The sequence below is a fragment of the Myotis nattereri genome, assembly GCF_964212035.1.
Source record: "Myotis nattereri genome assembly, chromosome: 5".
Lineage (NCBI taxonomy): Eukaryota > Metazoa > Chordata > Mammalia > Chiroptera > Vespertilionidae > Myotis > Myotis nattereri.
In genome coordinates this window covers 493494-521061 of record NC_138080.1, presented here as the reverse complement: position 1 = coordinate 521061, position 27568 = coordinate 493494, and the positions used below count along the sequence as shown (strand labels likewise).

Genomic DNA, 27568 nt, shown 5'->3' with positions numbered 1-27568 from the left:
GGCAACCACAGCTTTCTTTATCCACTCACCTACTGATGGGCACTTGGGCTGTTTCCAGATCTTAGCTATTGTAAATTGCACTGCTATGAACATAGGGTTGCACACATTCTTTCTGACTGGTGTTTCGGTTTTCTTAGGATATATTCCTAGAAGTGAGAGCACTGGGTCAAATGGCAGTTCCAAATTTAATTGTTTGAGGAAACTCCATACTGTTCTCCACAGTGGCTGCACCAGTCTGCATCCCACCAGCAATGTACAAGGGTTCCCTTTTCTCCACATCCTCACCAGCACTTGTCATTTGTTGATTTGTTGATGGTAGCCATTCTGACAGGTGCGAGGTGGTACCTCATGTCATTTTAGTTTGCATCTCTCTGATGATCAGTGACTTTGAGCACTTTTTCATATGTCTCTTGGCCATCTGTATGTCCTCTTTGAAGACGTGTCCATTCAGGTCCTTTACCCACATTTTGATTGGGTGTTTGTCCTCCTTTTGTTAAGTTGTATGAGTTCCTTATATATTTTGGAGATTATCAGGTGTATCATTGGCAAATATGTTCTCCCATACAATGGGCTCCCTTTCCATTTGCTGATGGTTTCTGTTGCTGTGCAGAAGCTTTTTATTTTGATGTGGTCCCAGTCCCATTCGTTTACTTTCTCCTCACTTCCCTTTGCCCTAGGACAGTGGTTGGCAAACTGTGTCTCCGCAAACTGCGCCTCGCGAGCCACATGCGGCTCTTTGGCCCCTTGAGTGTGGCTCTTCCACAAAATACTGACTTCTGCGCATGGGCCACGAAGTTTCAATCGCACTGTACATGCGCGTCCGCACGTGGCATTTTGTGGTATTTTGTGTAAGAGCCACACTCAAGGGGCCAAAGAGCCACATGTGGCTCTCGAGCCGCAGTTTGCTGACCACGGCCCTAGGAGATGCATTATTAAGCATATTGCTACTAGATTTTGCTGCCTATGGTTTCAACTAAGATTTTTATGGTTTCACGGCTTACATTTATTTTAGTCTTTTATCCATTCATGTGCATGGCATCAGTTGGTGGTCTAGTTTTGTTTTGTTTGCATGTATCTGTCCAATTTTCCCAACACCATTTATTAAGGAGACTCTCTTGACAACATTGTATGCTCTTGCCTCCTTTGTCAAATATTAAATGAGTGTGATGGCTTGGGTCAATTCTGGGGTCTCTGTTCTGTTCCACTGTCTATACGCCTACTCTTGTGCGTAACCAGCTGTTTTGATTACAGTGGCTTTGTAGTATAACTTGATATCTGGTATTGTGATCCCTGCGACTTTGTTCTTTCTTGAGATTGTTGCCGTTATTTGTGGTTCCATATAAATGTTTGGAGAATTTGTTCTAGTTCTGTGAAATATGCTATTGGCATTTTAATAGGGATTGCATTGACTCTAGACTAGAGGTTGCCTGGGGTAGTATGGACATTTTATTTTATTTTACTTTATTTTATTTTCAATGAATTATCATGGAAATGAGTTTTATTTTTATTTATTTATTTATTTTACTGCTTAAAGTATTACAAAGGGTATTACATATGTGTCCTTCCCCCCCCCCCCCGCCCTTGACAATCCCCTGGCCTCCCCTACCCCCCAGTGTCTTGTGTCCATTGGTTATGCTTGTATGCATGCATACAAGTCCTTCAGTTGATCTCTTACCCCCCTCCCTCCCTCCCCCCAACCCTCCCTGGCCTTCCCACTGCAGTTTGACAATCTGTTTGAGGCAGCTCTGCCTCTGTATCTATTATTGTTCAAAAGTTTATAATGGTCTTTATTATCCATGAATGAGTGAGATCATGTGGTATTTTTCCTTCATTGACTGGCTTATTTCACTTAGCATAATGCTCTCCAGTTCCATCCATGCTGTTGCAAATGGTAAGAGTTCCTTCTATTTTACAGCAGCATAGTATTCCATCGTGTAGATGTACCACAGTTTTCTAATCCATTCATCTACTGATGGGCACTTAGGCTGTTTCCAGATCTTAGCAGCTGTACGTGAAGCCTCCCGCACCAGCCAGAAGAGCCACCACAGCTGTGAACAGCACCCAGCAGAGGAGCTGCTGCTAACTGAGGAGCAGCTGCTACTGCAACCACCCGAGGAGCAACCACAGCCCAAGGAGCCATTGCCACCCAGGGAGCAGCCACTGAACGACTCAACATCTATATATGTCAGTGAGATCAAACATGGGTAGACAAAGAAACCCCCAAAGGAAAGAAAAGGACTCGCCAGAAAAGCAGCTAAATGATACAGAGGCATGCAACATGACAGAAAAAGAATTCAGAATAAGGGTCCTAGAGTGCATAAACTGGATGGAGGAAAAAATCAACAACTTATGCAAGAAGCAAGAAGAAACAGATGAAAAAGTCAACTATCTATGCAAGAAGCAAAAAGAAACAGATGAAAAAATCAAATAAAGGTGACCACACAGCTGCTGTTTCTCAGACAGAGGGTGTGGTGATCAGGAGGCTGCAGTTCCTTCCCTAGCTTTGTAAAAAATATACAACAGTAGCAATGAGGGAATTTGTGGTCTCTACCCTGGGACCCTGGGCTGTGCCCTGAGGGCACTGGGAAAAAGGAAAGTGACTAGTTACCGGGACATTCACTAGTCCAAAGACATGTGATCCTAGAGTAGACTCTAGGACCTAGAGTCATAGAAAGACAATAGGCTCAGATGCCAGTAAGTTCAAAGGTGATCTCTCTCAGGGGAGATACCAGGCCTAGGGCGTGACTGCCCACTCACTATACACTGCTTTCTACTTTAAAACGTTTTTTTTTTTTTTTAAAAAAAATTCAGAACAACCTGGGTGGTCACTTTAGGTGTCTGAGTTTGCAAGGCCAGGCCAGGCCTCCCCAGAGTGGGTCAGGTTAGCATGTGGCCCCTTTTCACCCACAATGCAAAGCTTCTTATGTATTTACACCTTTCATTTTATCCTATTGCATTCCATTTTATTTTATTCACCAATGTCTCCCCCAATAAATTCTATTCCGAAAAAACAAAATAACTGAAAGGAAACAAAAAGAGAAAATGATTTCTCCTTTGTTGCCCCATGAATACTCGCAGCATTTAGGTTTTCAGAGTCCCCCCGGGTTGTGGTTTTAAGGGTCTCGGACTGCAAAAAGTATTCTGGGTACGAACTCTCAGTCCTCTGTCAGGCCCCACACCCCCAAAAATTTTTCCAGTCCCCCTTCCGCTGCCAGGCCGTGCACCGGGCCCTCCTGGGGAAACCCCAGGTGGTGGATGCCTGCTCCGCCGCCCACCATGGGCCCCAGCCGACACAGTCCCGCTGGAGAGATGAGGGTGGGGAGGAGATCAGCCACCCTTGCCCCCTGCCACCACCCTCCCCCCAAACACACACACAGGGTGCGGCGGGGCACCCGCCCAGTCCGGGCCCACGGCTCCAGAGCTGCCCCACTGACGTTCTCACTGGTGTTCGCGCGCCACCTGGCGGCCGTTTTTATATGGTCTTCCCCTTGCTGCTGGGTGGCTGTCTGGCTGGGCCCTGGAAATCAGTTCATTCTGGAAACCTCTTGCTTCTCAGGTGCCACTGGTGGGCCCGGTGTGTGAGTGTGAGTGTGTGTGTGTTTGGGGGGGGGGCGGGGAGGGGTGTGGAGGGGAAGGGGAGCGGGAGAGACCCCGAGCTAAACTCCTCTGTCTTCCTGTTTCTTAAAGGAAGAGCACTAGTCAGAGCCACTACAGATCCTTTGGGTTTTCAGGTCAATGGTCTGGCTTGGCCCGCATACCCCCATGTCCTGTCCTGCCAGGCTTTCTTGCAGAAATACCTCCACCCGAAGAGTTCTTCACCTTTTTTTAAAAAAGAAGAAAGAAAGGAAGAAAGAAAGAAAGAAGGAAAGAAAGAGGAAGAAAGAAAGAAAGAAGAAAGAAAGAAAGAAGAAAGAAAGAAAGGAAGAAAGTGACATAAACAAAGGAGCAAACGGACCCCAGGCCCTCCCCATCCCCTGCAAGCCCTCAGCCAACAAACAGAACTCCAGCTGCTCTCCTCCTACCACATGCCCTTGCCAGAGTTTCTCACTGTCTTAGAAATACGTTGGGGGCTGCTCAGTGACTGACTCCTGTCTCCCCACCTGGCCTCTGGCACAATTCCGTGCCTGGAACCAACCCGATCTTCTCCTTTCCCTCCTTAAGTGACTATGCCGTCACCACAGCCACTCAGGCGAGCCAGAGACAATATTCCAAAGTGTCCAGATGGCAAAAAAGACTCCAACTGGATGTAAAGATTGAGGGCGTGGGGGTGGGGTTACAGAGATGACAACTGCACATGAGGACTCGTTTTGTGCACTTCAGGCAGGAAGCCAGCCGAGAGGCAGAGGAATCTGTAGGAACGGGCCCCCCTCATCTCTCCTTTCGCCTCCCCGCCTACTTAGTGGCTTTCCCACAATTGCCCCTCTTCTTTCAACTCGGTATGAAAAAGCGTGGATGTTTTGCCACCTCTCCGGCTCTTCCACGGTCTCCTTAGGAGCTCTCCCTGTATCACAGCAGACACTTGAGGAAAACAAAAAAGAAAACGGTGCCCTTATCTCTCTCTCTCTCTCTCTCTCTCTCTCTCTCTCTCTCTCTCTCTCCTGTGTGTCAGGTGAATTTTTCCGGGCCGCTTCCTCCATAAACCCTAAGAAGGTGGAGGTAAGATTTTGGCCTCGGTGAGGGCCGGGGTAGAGGAAGCCCACCCGGGGCATCAGCCTGGGTGAGTTTGAGGGCCCCGCCATGCCTGCCTGTGGGCCCTGCAAGAAGAACACAGGCGCTGTTCCCGGCCCCTTTCGGAGATGTGGACGCCCAGGACGACGGAGGCCGGTGGTCCCAGGCGGGCAGGTGCCGGGTCAGGGCTGCTGCACCCCAGGCCATGCTCTCAGGCACCAGCGCGGTCCCCTGCCTTCGGGCGCGGGGCCGCCACCTGCTCACAAGGGTGTGGGGTGGCCCAGGCCTGGTGGGCTGCGGACAGTCCTTGGAGCTCCTCTGACCTCGCTTTCCCCTTCTGCCAGGCTCCCGGCTGTCCCCAAGCGGGCGAGGCTTCGGATATGCTCGCGCTTGGACGTGAGACCTTCTCCCTGGTCTGCCTCCAGCGGAATGGTCCTGAGCAGGCCCGGCAGCTGCTTTCTGTAAGGTCTAGCCTTGCCTAGGGCAGGGCCAGGCGTGCGAGGGTTAGGGGCGGGGTTTGGCCCCTCCCTTGGGGGGACCCAGGTGCCAAGAGCCCCTTGAGGGCTTCCTGTGTGGTGGGAGCAGGGTCACCTTGTAGGTTACATTAATCCATTTTCTGGAGGAGGAAACTGGAGCGGAGGGAGGTGAAATTAATTTGCATACTCAGGTCAGGTAACAGGAAGACGGGAAGCTCGAGTTGAAGAGGTAGAGGTCCAGGGTGAGGGCCCCCTTCTGAACAGGGTGAAGAGCGGGAGCCTAGTGAGAGAAACCCATCTGTCTGCAGCCAAACAGCTTAGCCCTGCCGAGGGCAGGACTAGTCCCTGTGTCTGTGGGGCCCCGCGGAGCAGGGTCTGAGCAAGGCCTCCATCACTTCTTCTGGAATGAATGGCTGAATGACCTTGTGCTCTTTGTTACGGAGCGCGTTCCCCAGAGACAGACCACCGACTCATAATTAGTTAGAGCAAGCAAGCATTTATTGATTACAGATTCGAATCTGGGCCCCTGCCATAGCTGACACAGCAGCAGGCAATCGCCGGGGGAAGGGCGAAGGGCGGGGGGGGGGGGCAGTCCCTCCTTTTATCACCCCTCCAGACCTTGGCTGATCTGTCCTATTCCTATTGTTTGGCTACTGAACTAACAGCCCGCCCCCCGGGCGAGGGCCAGGCAGAATTCCTGCTGTTTTTCAGGCTTTGCCCAGCTTCCTTCTTTCCCCAGATGCCACTCTGGCAGAATTCCTGCTGTTTTGCTAAAGCTATTCTTCTCCCTGACAGGCTTTGCTCAACTTCCTTCATTCCCAGATGTCACCCCTATCTGGACTTGTTTTTCAAGTCTGGTCTTCCCCTATGTCTGATTCAAGTTACAAGCTATGTTCAGTACTTTTCCACCCTGGCTGAGACGCCCCCCCCCCCCCCCCCCCCTGGGATTTCTATCTCTTATCACCTGCACATCAGCAGTCGGGCCTGACTCAGATCCGCCCTCCACCCTCCAGAGTTCTTGAGGGCCCTTCCCTTCACCCGGCAAGGACTCCGTTTCATTAGCTTTGTGATTACTGCCCCAAAGAACAACTTCACAGTCTCCACACTGGCTCCATCACTTTGATTAGAGAAGAAGGAATTAGATGACAGCCTGATCCCCCGGAATGAACCTGCTCTGACCCCTGGAGCCAATCGGAGGGCTCAGTGGGTGCTCCGCCTTGCTCTGTTTATATGTGTAGTTAGTTTCTCTCTTGAATGATTGTATAGGCATACCTTTGAGTTTTCCCCTCAGATTTCCCATTGTCTTAAACTTATTCACTGAGCAGTCTGTGGAAACAGCAGGCGAATCCACACGTGTTGGCTTTCCTTTAGGGAGGTACATCTTCCAAAGAGTCAGAAAATGGGTCCATGTCATGTGTAAACCCCTGAAAAAGCTAAAGGACCCAGAAAAGCAAATCCTTAAAGCCCTGTGTCCCTCCCCAAGATTATGCTAATTTGATAGGCTCCGCCTACTCGGGAATTCCCCTCCAACCAGTATAAAAGTGCAGGAGGACTGGAAATCCTGCCAGTATCCCTGAGACCTGAGACAGGCAGGGCAGAAGCTGCAGCGGCCCTGGGGAGCTGGTCCAGCATCCTTTTTTCTGAGGACCTGCTGACGGACTGCAGGAGCACAGCGGGATTGCACGTGGGTTTCCTTCCTTTTTCTTTTCTAAAAAGTCTCTTCTGTGGGTTTTACAGAGAGTGAAAGGGAGAGAGAAAGAGCCAGAAACATTGACAACAGAGAAACATCTATTGGCTACCTCCTGCACACCTCCTCCTGGGGGTGGAGCCCCCAACCCCTGCAGGTGCCATGTCCCAGAGTGGAACATGTGACCTCTTGGTTCCTGGGTCATTGCTCAAGCATTGAGGGACCGACTGATGCTTGGCGGTTTTTTTCAGTTGGGTCCTTCCATTGTCTCTCAGAGACAAGACACTAAAAAAAAAACAAACAAACTTGGGAGTGCTTGCATTTTATGCAGAGAAGTAAGTGTTGAGATCAAGATATGGGCACTTAAAAGTATATAATTGATTTGTTCACGTTTAGTTCCAACATATGCATTTCACATTCTTTAGAAACGAATTGCCCTAGCAGGTTTGACTCGGAGGAGAGAGGGTCGGCCTGCAGACTCAAGGGTCTGGGGTCCCATCCTGGTCAAGGGCACATTCCCGTGTTGTGGGCTCCATGCCTAGTAGGGGACATGCAGGAGGCAGCGGAGCAATGATTCTCTCTCAACATTGATGTTTCCATCTCTCTCGCTCCCTCTCTGACATCAATAACAATATATATATTTTTTTTTTAAAAATGAAGCTAATTAATGATAGGGAACTGAGGGTAGAATGAAGAAAACACACACACACACTTTGCAGAGCCTTATTTGTGATGCTTCTAGACTAGCAGAGGAGAAAAAACGTTTGTCTGGTGAATTTGTATTTGAAACTTGGCTCCTCTTCTGTCCAACGGTAACTTCATATTTCCCAGAGGGGAGAACACTTTACTTTGCTGTGCTAGTATGTAAACCCCAATACTCAATGCATTGATGATGGTGTAAGCCCGGGAAATGCTGTCTTTCTCTGTCTTACTATTAAGAAATTCGAATGAAAAATTTTCTTTTTCAGCATCATCTGTGGAATCAATGGAATCATCACTCAAATATGTGTGAAAATCTACATCGAGTATAGCCAAATTTTCTTCATTTAATTTTTGAACATGCTCATTTTTTGGACAAAGAATTGCATGTTTAGATATATTTTTAATATTATCTATAGCAGTGGTTCTCAACCTTGGCTGCACATTAGAATCACCTGGGAATCTTTTTAATCCTGAGTCCTGGGCCTCATCGTCCGGAAATTGTTCCTTTGTTATGGGGTGGGGCCACAACATTAGTAACAAAGAAACAGAATTTCCAGAGGATGAGGCCCAGAAATCAGGATTTTAAAAAGATTCCCAGGTGATTCTAATGTGCACCCAAGGTTGAGAAACACTGATCTATAGATATAGTATTTCCAAAGGTAGCTTCAATAATAGATCCATTACAAATCATTTCACTTCCACGCTCTACTCTGAGGGCGGGTTCCTGCCTGAAACTTCACCTTGAGGGCGGGTTCCAGCCTGCAACCTCGCCCTCCAGGAAAGAGCTGTGGGAGGGCGCAGCCATTTCCAAGGTGACCCCTGCAGGACTGACTTCCTTCCAGTTGGTCATGCTTCTGGCCATGATGTTACACCCAGGGTTTTTATATAAGTAGATAAAATGGCATACCACAGTTTATCCATGTGTCCTGAAGGACAGCCTCAGTGCCTCCAAGTTGGACAATTATGAATAAAGTTGCTATAAGTATCTGTGTGCAAGCTTTTGTGTGGGTACAGTTTTCAGCTCCTTTGGATAAATACCAGGAAGTACAGTTGTTGGGTATGTGTAAGAGTGTGCTTAGTTTTGTAAGAAATTGCCAAACAGCTTTCCAACACTGCTGTGCCATTTCGTATCCCCACCAGCAATGGCCGGAGCTCCTGTGTATCCGCATCCTGGCTGCTGTCGGTGCTGGCACAGGTCCAGCTTTAACCTCCAGCAGGTGTACAGTGGGTCTCATTGCCTTTCCCTTTCCCTGATGGCATGCGACGTGGGGTGCCTTCCTCCGTGCTTCAGTGAGATCTTTAGTGACGAGGTCTTTTGGTCATTTTTTTTTTTAAATAAAGAGGCTATTTATTGAAGAAAGCCAGTTATTCGTTTGAAATATATTATCATGCCATTTAAAAAAATGATATTTTTCAGTTACAGTTTAGATTCAATATTACTTTGTGTATAGCTTAGTGGTGATTTCAACTAGCAACTTCGTGCCAAACATTGTCATTACAGTATTATTGACTATATTTCATATGTTCTAGTTTGTACTTCTCAGTTTGGTCATTTTAAAAATCAGAGTTTGTTCTGTTATTGTTATACTACAGGCCCAATGCATGAAATTCATGCAATGGTAGGCTTTCGCAGTCCCGGCTGCCAGAGCCCTTGCAGCCCCAGCTGCCTCCCAGCCCTGCTATTGGGGTACTTACAGCCCCAGCTGCCTCACGGCCTTGCGGCCCTACCCCCCACCCACACCTGCCTTGGCCTGGTGCTGCTCAGGTCCTCCACCACACCCTCCCAGGTGCCCAGTTCTGTGGAGCCCCATGATTGATTGCCCACAGAGGGTGGCTTGGGCCTCCCTCTTTGGGGCAATCACTGACCTCCCTGATTGATCGCCCAACCAGATGCTCCCTGGTGGTCAGTGCACGTCATAGCAACCTGTTGTTCCTGGTTGTTCTGCCGTTAGGGTCAATTTGCTTATTACCTTTTCATTATATAGGATTCTTCTAATGCTGATGCAAAATGATGCCATGTCTGTGTGATGAGATGAAGTGCGGCAAATGACACAGATGTTGTAAGCTTGGTGTTAGGCCACTGGTGTCTGACTGATAGTGTGGCAAAAGGAGGATCATCAAGCCCGGATGCCATGTCTTCCGCCTACACATTTAAAACTTTTTTCCATCTTAACTAAGCACTTAGACACTGTGCCCTATAACTCCTGAAGTGTGAGGTTTGACAGCAAGACTAGCATAAATTCCTTTGTTCACAATTTCATGGATAGAAGATTTGCTCTTACTGTAGATCTTAGGAACCCCAGTGTGTGATTTCTTCCTTATTAAATTCAGAACTTTTACATTTTCATTTTTAAAAAGTGGAAGCACCTCATGGCTCTTTGCCATGTCTGAATTGCTGGCAGCACTGCTCTGCACTCTGGGACCATTATTAAGTAAAATGAGGGCTCCTGGAATGGGAGCACTTGGTGCCAGGACAACCTTGTCATCGAGATAGTGGCCAGGACTGATGGTGGGGCGTGGACACAGTGTGGATGTGCTGGGCAGTGGGATGTTCCTGTCCCAGGAAGGATGGAGTGAGTTGACGTGTAATTGTATTCCACTGCTCAGAATAGTTCAAAATCTAAAACATGACTTGTTTATTTCTGGAATTTTCCATTTACTATTTGGAACTGCTATTGACTGGGCAGCTGAAACTGCTGAAAGGGAAACTGTGGGTACCGGGGTGACTGTACATTATTTGATGGTGTCTCCTAAGTCTTACTGAATTTAGTTATTTCTGTCTCTTTTAGCTCGAGCATCTTTAAGGTGATTATTTTGAATTCTTTGTCAGGTGATTCCTAGATATCTGTGTCTTTAGGATTGATTTCTGGAGGTTTATTTTGTTCTTTTGATTGATTGTGATTCTCTTTGTCTTTGTATGCCTTGGGATCTTATATTGAGATTTGGTCATTTGAAAAAACCTGTCACTTCTCCCAGTCTTTACATATATGATTTGTACCAGAGAAAACTTTCACCAATTAGTCCAGCTACAAATTCAAAGGACCATTCGAACCTTTTCCGGGGAAATGACCTCTGTGGTCTTGTTCATGCATTTTCCCTGTTAAAAAGGTTGTCCTTGTTTTGTTTTGTATTGTTTTGTGTGTTTCTTATTGTTGACTAGAGGCCCGGTGCATGGATTCAGGCACTAGTGGGGTCGCCCAGCCTGACCTGTGGAGATCGGGCTGAAACGAGCAGTCCAACATTCCCTGAGGTATCCCAGAGTGTAAGAGGGCACTCTGCAAAATTGCTGTCACTCGACAGCTCTTGTGTTGAGCGTCTGCCCCTGGTGGTCAGTGCATGTCATAGCTACTGGCTGGTGGGCCGGTTGGCCAGTCGCTTAGGCTTTTATGTATATAGATTTTAGAGAGGGAGGAAGGGAGAGGGAGAGAGAGAAATAAACATTGATGTGAGAGTAAAACATCGATAGGTTGCTTCCACTGGGGATTGAGCCCACAACCTGGGTTCCCAATGGACACTCTTTGCTGCATAGGACGATGCCTACACAAGCCACCCAGCCAGGGATGTCCCTGTCTTAGTTTGGTTTAAATCAGGAATGTCTCATCTCTTGCTCACACTAGTACCGCCCTGCTGACCTGCAAGCTCTCTGGTGCTCTGGGAAGCAGTGGCACCACCTTGTTCCAAGCAGCCCCGATCTGAGTACACACCTCTCTCATCCGAGTGCTGAGTCTGGTGATGCAGAAATCACTTACTTTCTAATTCCCTATCTTATTGTGATATTTCTTATCTGAGAGTGTTTTTATTGGTGTAGATTTAAGTTTGAGTTGACATAATGTGTTTATTTGAAATCTGTGTTTCTATTGGTCCTTCACCAACAGCCAATAGCCAATGGCCTCAGGAGCCTATTCAGTTGTACAAGTCTCCTCCCAACACTGCTGGACACAGAAGTGTCTTCATGTTTTACATAGAATCATCGCACCAACTGCACTGTGCTAGTGTACTTCTTGCATCTCTTACATGCAGTTTGTTTTAATACACATTTTCTTGATTCAAATCAGACTTCCTCCACAGGAATCCAAGGACATTGCTCTGGTGATAAAACACAGAGCATGGACAATGTACTTTTAGGCTTGAGGTAAAGGAAGGGATACAAATAGATCAAGAGCATAATGTGCTAATCACTAGTTTTAAGAGACTTGAGGGGAGAGGCCAAGTTAAGGCCTGTTTGAGTTGGTCTGTTTGTGCTAGAGTTAACTATCCAAAATATATAGGTTGGCTTTACCTGCCAAGGTTATGTAGGTGGTTTGGGGGAAAGTAAGAGGTAGAAACCTGAGTGCAAGGTCACATGACCTGAGCTCAAGCCCTCTCTCCCTGTGCCGTTTATCCAGGGAGCTGGCAGGCTCCAAGGCTGGGGTCCTGGGGGTGGGGGAGCTGGAGCACAGCTGCAGAAGGCGCCACGTCTCATCAGGCCTGCAGAGCCTTGCTGTGCCCATTCCAGGGGAGGAATGTAGATGTAAAGGAATGAAGGACAGAGTTCAGACCGGACATGTCCCTGGTAGTCAAGTGCAAGGCCATAGTCCTCTTGGGGCACTGCCGACTTCAGAGCTTTTGACAGTAGGGTGGGCTAGCCATTTAGTGGAACATTATTAAATGTCACCTGATCGTGGGTGGACAGTGGCCAACACCTGGCCAGCCTGGGCTGGTTCAGGGTCTGGGACGGGCGAGCAGCCTGTGGTCAGTGTGGAAGCATGTGGTTAGACTGAGCAGGACAGGAAGGATGAGTCTTAGTGCTGAGCAGTCAGACCCCAGGCTTAGAAACACTGGAGGTGCCTTTCAAACTAGGTTCCATCACTCCCCATGGAAGAACTTACCTAATGCCTCTTACCTGTAGGATTAGTTTCCCACTGGGACATAAGTCCACACCCAAAGGATTTTTGTGAAAATCAAAGGTTTTCTCCGTTAGATCTCTTTCTGGTGATAGAAATCTATATATATAAAAGCTTAAGTGACCGTTACAACCGAATGACCAGAATGACTGATGACCAGTCGCTATGACATGCACTGACCACCAGGGGCCAGACGCTTAATGCAGGAGCTGCCCCCTGGTGGTCAGTGCACTCCCACAGCCAACTTCCTATGCTGCCCCCTGTCGCCTGGCCCCCTGATAGGCCATGATTGGGGGGCTGGCAGGCCAACTTTCCAGGGGTCCCTGCCCCTGGCCAGCGGGCACCCCCCCCCCATGGACTTCCATCGCCATCCAGGCCGAGGGACCCCACCTATGCACAAATTCATGCACCGGGCCTCTGCTCTATCTATATGAAAGGCTAATATGCTAAGTGTCCTTCCCACCTTCTGACCAGTCACTATTACTCACACTGACCACCAAGGGGCAGATGCTCAATGCAGGTGCTGCCGTGATGTGCACAGAGAAGTGTCACCGCGGACCTGGCGCCCAGAAAGCAACGCTTGGCTTCCCCCAAGTGGAACACAGGCCCCACCACCACCCCAGAGTGACACCCCACCAAATCGCAGCCAATGCTGCCAAGACCCCATGGCGCAAAATGCAGCCCATAGCCCAGCCCAGCCTGGAAACTTGGCTTGGCCGCCAAGTAATGATGTCAGGTAGCAATGCCCAGCTTCCTCTCCCTAGCGACTAGCCTCCTTGGAGTTCTGCCGGGGTCCAACCCCAGCGGGTCCAGGGGTTCCCAAAGGCGTAGACGGAGTCGGCGAAGAAGGAAGGACACAGAGACAGTGTTCAGTTGATCAGCAGCCTAGCCAGGATCTCCAGCCAGGATCTCCAGCCAAGTTCTGGTCTGGATCTCCAGAGAGGTTCTGGTTTGGATCTCCAGCCAGGTTCTGTGTCCATGTTCTCTTGCTAGGTTCTCCAGCCAGGTTCTCCAGGTTCTCCAGCCAGGTTCAGTCACCAGGTTCTAGTCAGGTTCTCTTGCCAATTTCTGTAGTCAGGTAAAGTCCAGGATCTTTTGCCATGTTCTCTCCAGCGAAGTTCTTCTGTCTGTAGGTTCTGTGTAGGTTCTGTCTTCTTTGGTTCTGTCTTCTGAATTCTGTCTCTTTCTGTCTTGTTGCATCTGTATTTATACCAGTTGATTCAATCCTATCAATCTCTATTACAAAGGTTAGGGTGTTTCTTATCTCCATTCCAGGGAGTAAAGATTATGTAGCTTAAGCATGATTGTTCATAGTTAAAGTGATTAATTACCCGCCTGGCACTTAGTTGAGGAATTTTATTCCCTCCCTAACTTCAGGGGAAAATCCCTACCTGGGGAAACAACCTTTCTCAGAGAGGAGGCCTTGGTTAAAACACATAGTGCCAAGAAGGTGAGCAAACATATTAAGAACAGTATGCCATATATGCCAGGTCCCTTGAAACAGCAAGCATGGACTGGCTCCCGGCAGAGTTCCAGGAACACAGATGGAATCTTTTTACACTTCCAAATATCTGTGGAGCATTTTCCCGTGCCTCATCTCATTTGATCCTCACAGAAGTCCTGGAGTAGGTAGATAGGAGATTTGGTGGAATCCTATTTTCTTTTCATTAGCCAGAAAACGGAGATTTAGAAAGCTTAGAAACTTGACCTAACTGAAAAGAAGAAAGAAATGGTGGCCCTAATCGGTTAGCTCAGTGGATAGAGCGTCAGCCTGTGGACTGAAGGGTCCCAGGTTCGATTCCAGTCAAGGGCACATCCCCAGTAGGGGGTGTGCAGGAGGCAGCTGATCGATGTTTCTCTCTCATCGATGTTTCTAACTCTCTATCCCCTCTCCCTTCCTCTCTGTAGAAAATCAATAAAATATATATTTAAAAAACATGCTGTCCAAATGATAGGCCCAGTTATGTGCTCCTGATCCCTGGAAACCTGGCTGGTGAGAGTGAGGAGCTAAAGTGTAAATGTTAATTACACAGCCACGCGTGGTTACTCCCACGGTGTTGCACAGCGAGCCACAGAGGAGAGCGTTTTAGGGCTCCTTAGGATATAAAGTTAGCTTTTTAGAATTTTCTTGAGTGAAATGTTCTTCCAGTTCCTTATTTCTGTGCAGGGTACATGCTGTTTAGTGTGCAATGAGGTATGTCGTCCCTATCTTGGAGAAAAATACACAGAGGACGTTTAAACAAGCACAGGAAAGACAACAGACAGACCAGTTACAGCACAATATGCTTTCATATTAATAAAAAGGCAAATTATACCAAGTGCAGAGGAGTCAGAGGGACAGGGGTCTCTTCAGGGCCAGGAGGCGCGGGGGCTGGGCACGCTGCCCGTGTGCAGGGCAGAGAGAAGGAGGGGATTCCCTGTGGAGGCACCACGAGAATGAAACCAGTAGTTTAGGGCCTGACAGGTGAGAGCAGGCTCTGTGGGAGGCTGATTGGCTGCAGCATGGAGGCGCTTTGGAAGATGCGATCACCTGTATCGAACATAGCTATGGCTGCCTCCGAATTCATGGCTAAGAAGCTTGGGTACAGCTCCCAGAGGGAAACTTCCGCATTATTGAAGAACGTAGGGGAAATGCCATCGGAGTTTCACTGCAGGAGCATAGCCCTGGCAGGTGTGATGAGCAGAGAAACCGTCGGGAGGCCCACACTTGCCTGGACAGGAGGCACAGGTCTGACCTGAGGGGGCTATGGAGGTGACCGCCATAGAGGGCACGTGGCATGCGGTGCTGAATGTGAGAAGGCGACTGTGGAGGCACTCAGAGCGTCACAGCATGGCGGACTAAATGGTAGCACTTGTGGGGGAAGCGAGTCCAGCCACGTCCCCAGGTTGTGGTGAGAGATGGGGGTGAAGGTATTACAGCCTGAATCCTGGGGTGAACTGGAGATTTCTGGGGGAAGCAGCCACTGGAGGGTACCTGGCTGACAAGCCTTTGCTGGAATTAGTCGCTGTTCACACATTTCAGTGCGGCATTAACATTTAGCTTGGCCCTGGCCGGGCAGCCCAGTTGGTTAGAGCGTTGTCTTCATTACGCCAAGGTTGTGGGTTCGATCCCCAGTCAGGGCACATACAAGATGCGACCAATGGGTACATAAGTAGAACAGCAAATCAATGTTTATCTCTACCGCCCGCCCCCTCTCTAAAATCAATCAATAAAAAGACGCTACCTTTAACCAAGACTTAATCTGAAAACTTGAGTGTGTTTTTATGTGAGGACTGCAACACTGTTAATGTTAACAAGCACGTGATCGGTAAGCGTCAGCAGAATGATCATTAGCACCAATGTCATGTTTGTAACTAGTAGTTTATTGAACCTTCTCCCCAGTTCCCACTCCCCACCTTCCCCCTCGCTGCTAACTCTGATCTTTTCTTTGTCGAGTGAACAAAAGCAAACATGACGAACAACTCGTCTGAGAACCGGGGCCCAATGCTGTGTGGTCTGGGAATGAAGCTGCTATGGGTTGTTGCCCAGTGAGTTGGGTAATAAACTGAACACTTTCTCTCTCTAGAACTGGAAGTGGAAAGCTAGACTTGTCCCAGCCATTCTCCGCTGGTAGTCTTCGTCAAACCTCTCGTTCTGAGCCACGGTGAAGTGATTCTTCCAGTCTCCGACCGCCCCTGAAAAGACATGGGAGTCAGAGCTGCTGGAGGACTGTGTGCCCTCTGTCCTGCTCTTGTGTGCAGTGTCCACTCGCCCTGCAGGAGGGCAGGGCTGGGCTCGGCGTTCCTCCTGCCAGCCCGTCCCTTTCCGTCTGAAGGGAAAAGGACAGTCATCTGTCTGATTGTGAGGACAGGAGAGCCTGCTACCCCTGAGCCACGTTATGGCAGGGGCCGGGGGGACACCACGTTAAAACCGCAGGCCTAAGGGCTTTCCTGTCTTTCCCCGTCCTCTTGCATGTCAGATAGCATAGAGCCATCTACACCGTGGATGCGTTGCTCCATCGGACCTAAGTGTATTTCCACCTTATCATCGAGAACTCTGGAGGGGAGTGAGATAGGCGGTGGGTTTAGGCACTAAACCTTACTCTCTAGTGTGGGTACATGTTGGTTTCATTTCGTCTGTGGTCTCTTAAATACTCCTTCCCCAGTATCATTTATTATGGACCTTGTCTTATCCGTGGAAACCTCCCCACAGGCCCTGGGGTCCTCGGCAGCCCTTTCAAGGTCGTGACACGCAGAGAGAACCACCTTTCCTCATGAACGGAGACACCGAGTGGTCCATGATCTCGGTGGGGACTGTCGAGTAGTTCGCCATGGGATTTTGCTTCATAACATCAAACGAAGAGTGATGGACAATTTTATCCAGGACGCTGTCATCCAGCTTTTTCCCAATAAATTCTCCCAGCTTCCGGATTTCATGCTTTGGGTTCTGTGATCAGAGTGAAAAGAAAAGTGAAGATTTGATATAAAACAGTTTAAAAAATATTGCATTAACATAAAATAAAAAAACAATGGTGATAAGTAACATAAAATCAAAAAACAATCCTGCCTCCCAAATGCTGAACTTTCCAGAAATAACTCATTTTAATACTGTGACACAGGTTTTTAAAAATTAACCATAGCTCTAACGGGTTTGGCTCAGTGGATAAAGCAGCGGCCTGGGGACTGAAGGCTCCCAGGTTCGATTCCTGTCAAGGGCATGTACCTTGGTTGCAAGCACATACCCAGTGGGGAGTGTGCAGGTGGCAGATGTTTCTCTCTCACTGATGTTTCTAACTCTCTATCCCTCTCCCTTCCTCTCTGTAAAAAATCAATAAAATATATTTTAAAAAACTTAACCATAGAAACCAATATGGCGGCATAAGTTATATACCTATCCGTGCAGCCCCCCACAACCACATTAAAACTACAACTAAAAGACAAAACGGCTATCATCCAGAATCACGGGAAAGCTGGCTGAGTGGAAGTTCTACAACTAGAAGGAAAGAGAAAAGGGCATTGAGGCTCAGTGAGAGGTGCGGAGGCGCAAGAGCAGAGGTACAGAGGTGCGCGAACTGGGCTGCACCTGTGTGCACGTTTTTTTTCAATCGGGAGATGCAAGCTCCCGACTGTACTGAGCTCATTTCCGGCGAGACTCTAGGGACCCAGATTCCTATGGGGAGAAACTGGACGGTCTGGCATCGGGTCGGAAAGCGAGGGTGGCTTTCTTGCAGAATTGCTCGCAGGGATCATTGTTACTGTGGGGGCCGGGTCTAGGTGACGCGGGTACACAGAGACCTGGAGATGGCTGACGGACAGGCATCACTGTTTTCTCCGCCCCGGTGATTCTCTGAGACCCTGCCCCAACCAATTTATAACCCCACCCAAGCTGTGCACAGTCGTGCAAACGAATTGCCTGTCCTTTTGCAGCCTAACCTAACAAACTGCAGCTGGGTCAGAGAGCTCCAAAATTTCCAAACCCCAAACAAAGAGGAGAAATCTTCAGATCTCGCTCCTGCTGGGAGGACTCACATGTTGGTTGAATTTGCACCTCCTTGGAGATCCAGGAGCCAGTGTGCCCAGTGGTCAGATACAAGATTTCAACTCCTCACATCCATAAGTGACACACTTAAGAGGCAGACTCAGTGAGCACCAAAGCCCCACTGAAGCAAGTCCTGCTCCATAAGGGTGTCTCCCGCACAGCAGTTCTTCCACTACAGACACAGTGGGTTCTTGCAGTCAATTGGCCTGGAGGTCATTTCCTCCAAGGGATATCAACAGCAATCAAGGCTTAACTACAACAAGACTGTGCACCCAGCCCACAAAGGGGTGCACCAAGAGTGTCCACCTTAGGTGACTGGGGAGGCTGACCCACTGGGCCAAATAGGACACCTACCACATAAAGCCACTATCAACAGAGGGAAGCAGCCAAAATGTGGAGGCAAACATGTCACAAATGAAAGAAATGGAGGAAAGCAAATTACTGGATTTAGAGTTCAAAACCACAGTTATAAGGTTACTCAAGAATCTTCTACAAACCTCTGAGGAACTTAGTGAGACCTTCAAGGATCTTAATGAGAATGCCAAAAAAATGGAAAAGGACCAGTCAGAAATTAAGCATACACTGACTGAAGTAAAGAATATTATACTGAGATCCAACAGCAGACTAGAGGATTGCAAGAATCAAGTCAAAGATTTGAAATGCGAGGAAGCAAAAAACACCCATCCAGAAAAGCAAAAAGAAAAAAGAATCCAAAAATGTGAAGATAGTGTAAGGAGCCTCTGAGACAACTTCAAACGTACCAACATCCGAATTATGGGGGTGCCAGAAGAAGAGAGAGAGCAAGATATTGAGAACCTATTAGAAGAAATAATGACAGAAAACTTCCCTTACCCGATGAAAGAAAAAGACTTACAAGACCAGGAAGCAAAGAGAACCCCAAATAAGAGGAATCCAAAGAGGACCACACCACAACACATCATAATTAAAATGACAAGGGCAAAAGACAAGAAGAGAATCTTAAAAGCAGCAAGAGAAAAACAGTTAGTTACCTACAAGGGAGTACCCATATGACTGTCAGCTGATTTCTCAACAGAAACCATACAGGCCAGAAGGGAGTGGCAAGAAGTATTCAAAGTGATGAATAGCAAGGACCTACAACCACTATTACTCTACCCAGCAAAGCTATCATGTAGAATTGAAGGTCAGATAAAGAGTTTCACAGACAAGAAAAAGCTAAAGAAGTTCATCACCACCAAACCAGGATTATATGAAATGCTGAAGGGTATTCTCTAAGAAGAGGAAGAAGAATAAAAAGGTAAAGATAAAAATTATGAACAACAAAGGGACAACAAATACATATCTATGAACAAGTGAATTTAAAAATTATGTCAATAAAAAAATCTGATGAACAGAATAAACTGGTGAGTATAATAGAAGCAGGGGATAGAAAGGGAGTGGACTGACAATTCTCAGGGGGGAGGAGGTGTGAAGGGTGTGGGAAGAGATTGGACAAAAATCATACACCTATGGATGAGGACAGTGGTGGGGGTAAGGGCCTAGGGTGGGGTGGGAACCAGGTGGAGGGGAGCTATGGGGGGGGGGGAAAGAGGGACATCTGTAATAATCTGAAGAATAAAGATTTATCTTAAAAAATTAACCATAATTATTAAGCTTTTCCTGCTCTGAGATGGAAGCACCGCTGAGTGTGATGCAGTGTGTGGGGAATGCTGCCCTAAACTTATTTCCAAATGTCCTGCTCGGGCCGTTCCTGGAGGGTCTTGGTCGGCCACATGTGCAGCAGGGAGAGTCCAAAGAACTAAGATACCGCAGAGGCACGGGGCAGGCGATGGAGGCCTGACCGGGGAGGCTGCCGCTGGCTCTGACTTGGACAGAAACGCGCCCAGACAGTGCTGTGTGGCAGAGGATGGAGAGGACCTGTTACACTCAGGAGGCGACCGAGAGGTGCCCACGGCTGACGACTCCAGGCCCAGTCCGTCCGACCGGTGCGTAGGTGTCTCAGTGCCTAGGGAGCCAGTGTTCTCTCATCAGAGGGACACAGAGCCCTGGGAGATGTGGCTGTGGGACGTACCTGTTTCTAGAAGGAGTGGGGGGAGGGCAAGTGGAAGAGTTTACCCCACGATGGTATCTTCTGCTTTATGATGAGCTTCAGCTTTAAAAGGTTGGATGTTTAATTTGCCCAGGCCAGAAGCTCAGTGGTTAGAGCCCTTGCCTGTGATCTGAAGGGTCACAGGTTTGATTCTGCTCAGGGGCATGTACCTCAGTTGCAGGCTGGATCCCCGGCCCCAGTCCAGCTGGGGGAAATAGGCAATCTATGTGTCTCTCACATAGATGTTTCTCTCTCTCCCCCTCCCTCCCACCCTCTCAGAAAGCCAATGGAAAAAACATACACTTGGGTGAGGATTAACGACAACAAAAAGTGCTTAATTTAATTGGCCTACAGCAGTGATGGCGAACCTTTTGAGCTCAGCATGTCAGCATCTTGAAAAACCCTACCTTAACTCTGGTGCCGTATCACATATAGAAATTTTTTGATATTTGCAACCATAGTAAAACAAAGATGTATATCTCTGATATTTATTTTATATATTTAAATGCCATTTAACAGAGAAAAATCAACAAAAAAAAATGAGTTCATGTGTCACCTCTGACACGCCGCGTGTCATACGTTCGCCATCGCTGGCCTACAGACTACGAATCAGCAAGAGTGCGGAAAACTGAGCTTTGTGTGACTACATTCAGGGAATATTCCAGAATATGACCACAGAACATGTAAAAGGGTTTAGGGACTCTGAGGTTAGACTACCTGTGTATTAGAATACTAGAAATGTAATAAGTTATCTTTTTAAAAAAACCATAGAGTGCAATTTAAAACAAAACAAAAGAATTCATAGATATGGGGAACAGACTGGGGTTGCAGGGAGCAGGGCGGGGCTGCGCGGAGTGGGTGAGGGGTCAGAGGTACAGACGCCCAGCTGTCCGCTCAGTCAGGCCTGGGGTGTATGTGTAGCAGGCGACTGTGGTTAATGATACTGCGTTGCATATCTGAAAGGTGCTGAACCATAAGAAATAATTATAACTATATTTGGTGCAGATGTTAAGTAGACTTATTGTGGTGCTCATTTTGCAAGGTGTACAAATATCAAGTCATCCTGTTGTATACCTGAAACTAACACTATATTACACCTCAATTATCTCAATTGAAAACATAGAAAACAATTCTGTGTTTTTTCACTCTCGATATTTTATATCTGGCAATAAATCTAGAATTTGAATTCAATAATTCTGACTCTAAATCATTAGTATTTTCCCATTATACCATCATTTCTTAAACTGTTTCTTGAAATTGATGTCCCTCAATGAAAAAAATGTGTTAGAAAAACGTTTCCCTCCTAAGCAGAATTTAAAATAGATGTGCTGGAAGGTGAGGGACCAGCAGCCAGGGGCTGTGGGAGACGCGATGTGGGAGCCAGGACAGCCCAGTGCATTGCGCACGGGGACAGCCATTGCCAGTGAAATGGAGCCGTTCTCTGCTCCCTGTTCACTCTGTGAGGCGCTGATGCGGCCGCTATGCTATGATGTAATATTTCATGGTCAAATAGGAACGTGCTGCCCCTTACCATCTTCAGGTCCTCGTAGAAGAGGTAGAGGATGCGGTGTTGGTCTCTGGCTTCCCACCATCCTTTCACGTGGTCGTGCCATGAGCCCCAGCACACTGCAAGACAGGGTGGGGATGGGGCCAGGGTGTGGGGATAGGGGAATGGGCCAGGGGCCAGGGGAATGGGACGGGGACAGGTCATGGTCCAGGGGCCAGGGGAATGAGACAGGGACAGGGTGAGTCCCGCTCACCAGCTGACACTCCATGGAGGAGAGAGCTCCCAGTGTCAGGTGGTGATCCCCTCACATCCAAGAAGGCAGGCCCCATGGGTCCTCAGGAAATGATGGTTTTGATGGTGTTGGAGGCTTAGAAAGGGGTTCAGAGCTGAATGTTCATACCTTTTCCAGTCAGAAAGCTCTCAAAATACTCTTCCCAGGTCCCGGGGTCCGGAAGCGCTTTATTCATTCTGTGGAAATGGTAGTAAGACACCAGGTTGTCCTTGGGGTTTCTCGCCACATAGATTATCTGGGGGGAGAAGAGGGGAGAGAACCAGCCCGTGAGGCCGCTGCACGCTGGTTATCGCCCACAAGCTCCATCCATCCATCCGTCCGTCCGGGGGTCTTAAGGGTGCGGATCCTGGATGTGGGTATTGGGAGAGGAAAGGCTCAGAGCCGCGTGCACGCGGTTGTTGGAAAGAGGTGAAGGGTTTTCCCTGAATAAGTGAAGAGCTTTCAGAAGAAGTAGATTGAAGACCAGAGTGTCACTCAGAGCTCCTGTTGCTCTTTACCTGACAGCTTTTCTCCAGGAAAGACGGAGGCAGCAGTTGGAAGGGAAGGTGTGTTTTCAGGGTCCGTGGTGAGGGCATCGCGTTTGCTTGTTCCAAGCCTGTAAAATGATTCTGATCATTTCCCACTAATGTTCGCTGTGCTTCACAGCACGGCTGCTTTCACTGTCACCACCTGAGGGCCAACTGGACAATGTCAGGCAGCTCTGTGGTCTGACCCGCGAGGATGTGTCCAACCGACGAATTAATGTTCTGGCTTGAACAATGTCTAACCATAACAAACAGCAGACCAAATAAATAAGAACCCAAATCCCAACCTGTGGACCAGGAAATCACTTAGGCTCCTCCTTGTGGAGTACAATTAATGTCTAACTAGAGGATCAACATTTAACTTCCTTCCGTATGAACAGTGACTCCGTTAGAAGAGATGGCTGGAGAACAGCATGGGCCAGATACAGTTTTTTAAAAAGACGAAGTCACAAGTATGTTGATATACTTGTGTGAGTGTCTAGAGTTTTGGGAGGCTATTTGATAGTCAGCATTCTGAGTCTGCATTTAGGAGTATAATCCAGTGAAGTTATTCTACACTCACCCGATCCCATGGACGAGATTATCCATTCGATGAAAGGAAACCGCACGTGAGTAGGTGCTCGGTGAGTTCGGTCAACATCACCATCATTTTGTATTAAGTCCACTATCTCCTGAGTCCACGTGGTCCCTTGTTCCGCAGGGAGGTAGAGATGATTAGACCGTTAGGATACTGTATCCTTAAAGATGGCCAACTGCTTGTTAGACATCTGTGTGCATTGTGAAGCCAGGTTTGTGATGGGATTAAGAAAACATCATTCTTTATACCTTGTTTTACCATAGTATGATTTTTATGAAAAGGCTCCAATGTGAAGCAGTCTTATGTGCAGTTCATTGTTTCCTGCCACAGCTATTCACTGGGCTGCTGTCCTGTTGACTGAGCTGCATTGTTCCTTAGTGTTATAATACTGTTATGGTCATAAGGAAACCCCTCTAATGTGTGGAAATAATTAATGTGTGAAATGTTTGCTGTGTGAAGAACCCAATACTCTGTAACTTCCAAAATGTGGTGAACGCCCACTATCCTGATGTGAATACCCTAAGCCTTTAAAGTGTAAACACCCTGCTCCTAGCATAAGGCACACCGTCTGGCCACACCGATAAGAAACAAGTTGTTTACCACCGGCTATATAAGACCAGATTTTCCCCAGTGGACGTCTCCTGCCTGATGAGAGGCGGACTCCACGTCACTCTGTGAGATGCGCTCCTGCCTGACTGCTGTGCTGTGTGAGCCTGACCCAACTGCGGCCGCCTGTCTGTCTCTGTCTTCGTCGTCTGTCTTTCAGTGTGCATCGCTGGGTGGCCTTTGCCGGAGCCTAGGACCCACTAGGAATAGGTAAATAAACCCTGTGTGATTGCACACTGATTCTGTCTGTGTGTTCATGTGTTCCGGTTCAGCTCAACTGTCTAGGTGTGAAGTACCCGGAGACAGGCTGTTATTGCTGACCCCTGGTCACCTGCATATGTCCCACTAAATCTAGACAGATCGTTAATTAATTGGGGCAGAATTGGGACACTTAGGAAGAACAGCTCTCCGCTCCTGACCTGCAGATCTGAGGGCTGCTGAGCAGGTCAGCAGTGCAGAACCACTGCTCCCCTCCTCGTCCCCAAATCAGCCTGGTCCCTTTCCTGCTCACTCACACAGAGCGGCTTTGAGCCAGGCCCACAGGGAGGCCCGCCTGGGGAACAAATTAGTCAACAAGTCTAGAGCCCTTTGTTCTTTGCTGTTTTAGTCACGCTCTTCTGAGGAAGTAAAAAGAAATGGGCGTCGCTGGAAGAATTAAACGCTGAAAACTTGTAGGTCATTTTAGTTTCAGTTTCCACGGCGATTTGCTGTGGCCCTCACTCTGCCCGGCCAGCAGCCCTCCACTCAAACCCGGTCATCTCTTTATTTCACTATTAAGGCATTTCCCGAACCCTCCCCTGCCCCCCCCCCTCCCCGCCCTACCTGCTTTAGGGTAGGTGCAGATGAGCAGGTCATCGGGCCTGGCCTGGAAGTCCCAGATCTGGTCCCAGCTGTCGCAGGTGGGCATGGGTTGAAGGATTCCCTTCACATAGTCCACAGTCATGCGCTCTGTCCCATCACATTTCAGTTCCGTTCTGCTCAAGGCCATTGGTGTCGGGAGTCAGTGCTGTTCCCACAGACTGCGGGCTCCCAGCACAGAGCTGTGGTCTGACACCTACAGGCAGCCTCTGCCCTCAGCCCTCCTGGGAGCCTGTGCGGGGCAGGGAAGAGCCACAGACTGCTGGCCCCGACGGGAGCGGAGCCCAGCCTGTTGTTTGGGACTTTGCACTCAGGCTCTTCCTGGCCTCGGCCCTCCCCCGACTGCAACACCCCGGGCCTCGCCAATCCCAGCGCTGGGGCCCTCCCCCGACTGCGGGCCTCGCCAATCCGAGCGCGGGTGCAGCTGGCCCTGCCCTAGGCATCAGTGCAACAAGGGTCAGGGCCAGCTCTCATGTGTCATGGAATAAGGCGCAGGCGCTTTAGCTGTCTCTCCTGGGAGGTCTAGGCTGAGTGCAGGTGGGAGAGGATCTGCCTGCGGGTTGACAGATGGAAGCAGGGAGCCACTTCCCTGGCGGCCGGAGGGCAGGCCTGTGGCTGGGACCGACCCTCCCCGCCCAGAAGCCAATGAAACAAACCGGCTCCTGAGAGGAGGCTCCTTCCTGCTGGAGGCGGTCGCGCTCCTGCCAACAGGCGTCTCTTCGCGGCTCTTACACAGGTTGTCTCAAAAGCAAAGGGAGTGACAGGGGGTTGTGTTAGGACTCGCCCCACCTGCTTCCTCCTTGGGGCTCACGCCAGAGGCGGCTGTGGGCTCGTTCCCGCACAGCCTCGGGCTGGTCTGCGCCGGCTCCTGTCCTGGGAGCAGCCTGGCTCCTGGGGGAGCCGCTTTCCTCCTCCCTCCGGGCCCCTCCTCCTGGCGACCAGCTCTCCATGGGCCGGTCCCTCTCCATTGACCTTTCACCTGCTCAGTGCGATGGCCACCACCCACCTTCCCTGTCGTCCTGTGATACAAGAGGACAGACATCGCTCTGCTCCTGTGTCTCTTCCTGGCTCAGAGCTCCTACCCTTTGGAAGTGCCTGTGGTGGGAGTGCCCTTGGTTATTCATGAGGAGCCCCTTCCCACCACACCCGGGCGGATGCTAATGAGGGGCCAGGGGCCCTGGGATAGTCTCCCAGCCAGCGGGCTGGCCACACCAGGAAGAAGCGCATGGCTAGCGGGTGGGAACTTTTTCAGGCCCCTCCCCAACCTGCAGGGAGGGGAGACTGGCCCCAAGAAAGCTCTGGCCACTGAAGCTTCAGTGGGTGGTGAGCACGTGATGTTCTGCGGGGGCAACAGGCCCAGATGCCACGGGAAAGGGCCTGGAGGCTCTCTGCCCCTCCCCCAGCCCTGGAACTATGCACCTCACCCACTGGACGGCTCCCGACCCCATCCTCACGGTAAAGCTGTGAGCATGGTGCTTTCCGTGAGCCCTGCGAGCCCTGCTAGTGGGTTAGTGAACGAGGCGTCACGGGAACTCCCACATGGAGAGCTGGCTGGTCACCGGTGCAGGTGAGCCTGGGCTGGCTGGCTGGCACCGCAGACAGGCAAGCTGTGAGCGACTGTCCTTGATGTGTGGGGTCTGCACACCGGCAGGTGGTCGGTGCCGACTGAATGGAATTAGGACCCTGGTTGGCGTCGGGGATTGCTGTTGGTGCCTCAGCAATCCTCGAGGGCTCTCAGAATCCATCTGTCCCCAGAAGTCAGGAAGTCCCGTTCTTGCTTAAATCCTTCTCCCCAAACCTTCACAAGCTCCCATGAGGACCTTCATGCAGAGGCCTCCCTGTACCCAGGCTAAGCTTCAACTGCTGCCTCTCACAGGGCAGCCCCAAGGCCATGCCTGCTGGGCACCAGCTCCCTCCGGGTTGCAGACACCACGGTCTCTCCTGGCATGCTCCTTGGCTCTGCAGGTGGCACATGTGAAGTTCTTTGGCTTCCCTCTCGCTGCTCTAATGTCTTCCTGCCACGCCCCCTCACTGAGAGGCCTCCCAGAACTCAGGGCCCTGCACGGATCCCACCTCCTTCCCTTCGAGGAGCTTTCCCGATGTGGCCATGTGTGTGAGTGGACGTGGCCCTCACTTATTGCAGTCTACACAGTTCAGTCGTGCAACATTATACAACCCAGCTGCATTGTACTCACTCCAAAGTCCAGCTGCCGCTTGTCACCGTACAGTTGGCCCTTTACGTGTTTAACCCCTCTCCACCTCAAGACCTAGCCCCAGCTCCAGCTCCTGCCCCAGCCCCTGATCTGTTGTCTGCCTCTATGAGTTTATTAGTTTGTTTGTTTATTTTTGGTTTTCTTTTTAAAAATATACCACGTATGAGTGAGATCATATGATATTTGCTTTAGCTTTTCTTTTTTTAATTTATCTTTATTGTTGAAAATATTGTAGATTTCCCTTTGATTGTTTTTTAACCATTGACCCCCCTCTACCCCACACCTGCCCTTCCCAGGCCGTCACCACTCTATGGCCTGTGTCCATGGGCTATGCATACCTGTATATATAAAAGGCTAAGTGACCATCCATCCAACCAGTAGCTGTGACATGCACTGACCACCAGGGGGCAGATGCTCCACACAGGAGCTGCCATGACGCGCACTGCCCATCTATTTATATAAAAATCCTGGGTGTAACGTCACAACCAAGGCTCAACCAACCAGAAGGAAGTCAGTCATGCAGGGGTCTTCTTGGAAACGGCTGCACCCTCCCCGAGCTGTTTCCTGTGAGGGTGGCGAGGTTTGAGGCAGGAAACTGCCTCGGTGCATGGCCGCACTGAGTCCTGGGTCCTCTTAGCTACAGCTGCGCCCTCCCTGAGCTGTTTCTTTGGAGGGCAAGGTTTGAGGCAGGAACCCGCCCTTGGAGCATGGAGGCATATTTTTATAAAGTTTTAATACGTTATATTAGAGGGCGTGGTAGTACTGTTTTACCCACAGTGTCTACAGGAATTGCTGCAAATTTACTTCTCGGTGGAAGCCCCTTTCATTCCCAATATAAATTACCCATTCCACTAAACAAAACTTCAATTTCTAGACTCGATATAAACAGTGAAGTTGCTAAAACTATTAAAAAGGCCCAACTTCTCATTATTGATGAATGCAACATGGCATCCAGTCATGCTATAAACGCCATAGACAGATTACTAAGA

At 49.2% G+C, this 27568-nt stretch overlaps 1 protein-coding gene across 3 annotated transcripts; it reads right to left on the bottom strand.

Annotated features, from left to right (window-relative positions):
- Nucleotides 1-15759: 15759 nt before the first annotated feature.
- Nucleotides 15760-24808, bottom strand: LOC308520678 (sulfotransferase 1C4-like). 3 transcript variants are annotated; one of them, XM_081093292.1, is made up of 7 exons: nucleotides 24331-24808; nucleotides 22888-23013; nucleotides 22299-22396; nucleotides 21910-22036; nucleotides 21534-21628; nucleotides 16662-16842; nucleotides 15760-16091 (listed from the first exon to the last, which is right to left on the bottom strand). In XM_081093292.1, exons 1-7 carry the CDS (start codon nucleotides 24494-24496, stop codon nucleotides 15979-15981), a joined length of 906 nt encoding a protein of 301 aa, XP_080949418.1. In that variant the 5' UTR covers nucleotides 24497-24808; the 3' UTR covers nucleotides 15760-15978. The 3 variants fall into 3 exon arrangements, with proteins under 3 accessions (XP_080949418.1, XP_080949419.1, XP_080949420.1); XM_081093293.1 differs by having other exon boundaries at nucleotides 22299-22384; nucleotides 24331-24688; XM_081093294.1 differs by lacking the exon at nucleotides 22888-23013 and having other exon boundaries at nucleotides 24331-24687.
- Nucleotides 24809-27568: the final 2760 nt, after the last annotated feature.

Coding starts and splice junctions, on each gene's coding strand:
- LOC308520678 (XM_081093292.1), bottom strand. CDS start 24,496: ATGGCCTTGAGCAGAACGGAACTGAAATGTGATGGGACAGAGCGCATG. Junction 21,629..21,909: donor GAGCTTTCTGACTGGAAAAG/GTATGAACATTC, acceptor CCTGTCTTGCAG/TGTGCTGGGGCTCATGGCAC. Junction 16,843..21,533: donor TCTACGAGGACCTGAAGATG/GTAAGGGGCAGC, acceptor CTCTGATCACAG/AACCCAAAGCATGAAATCCG.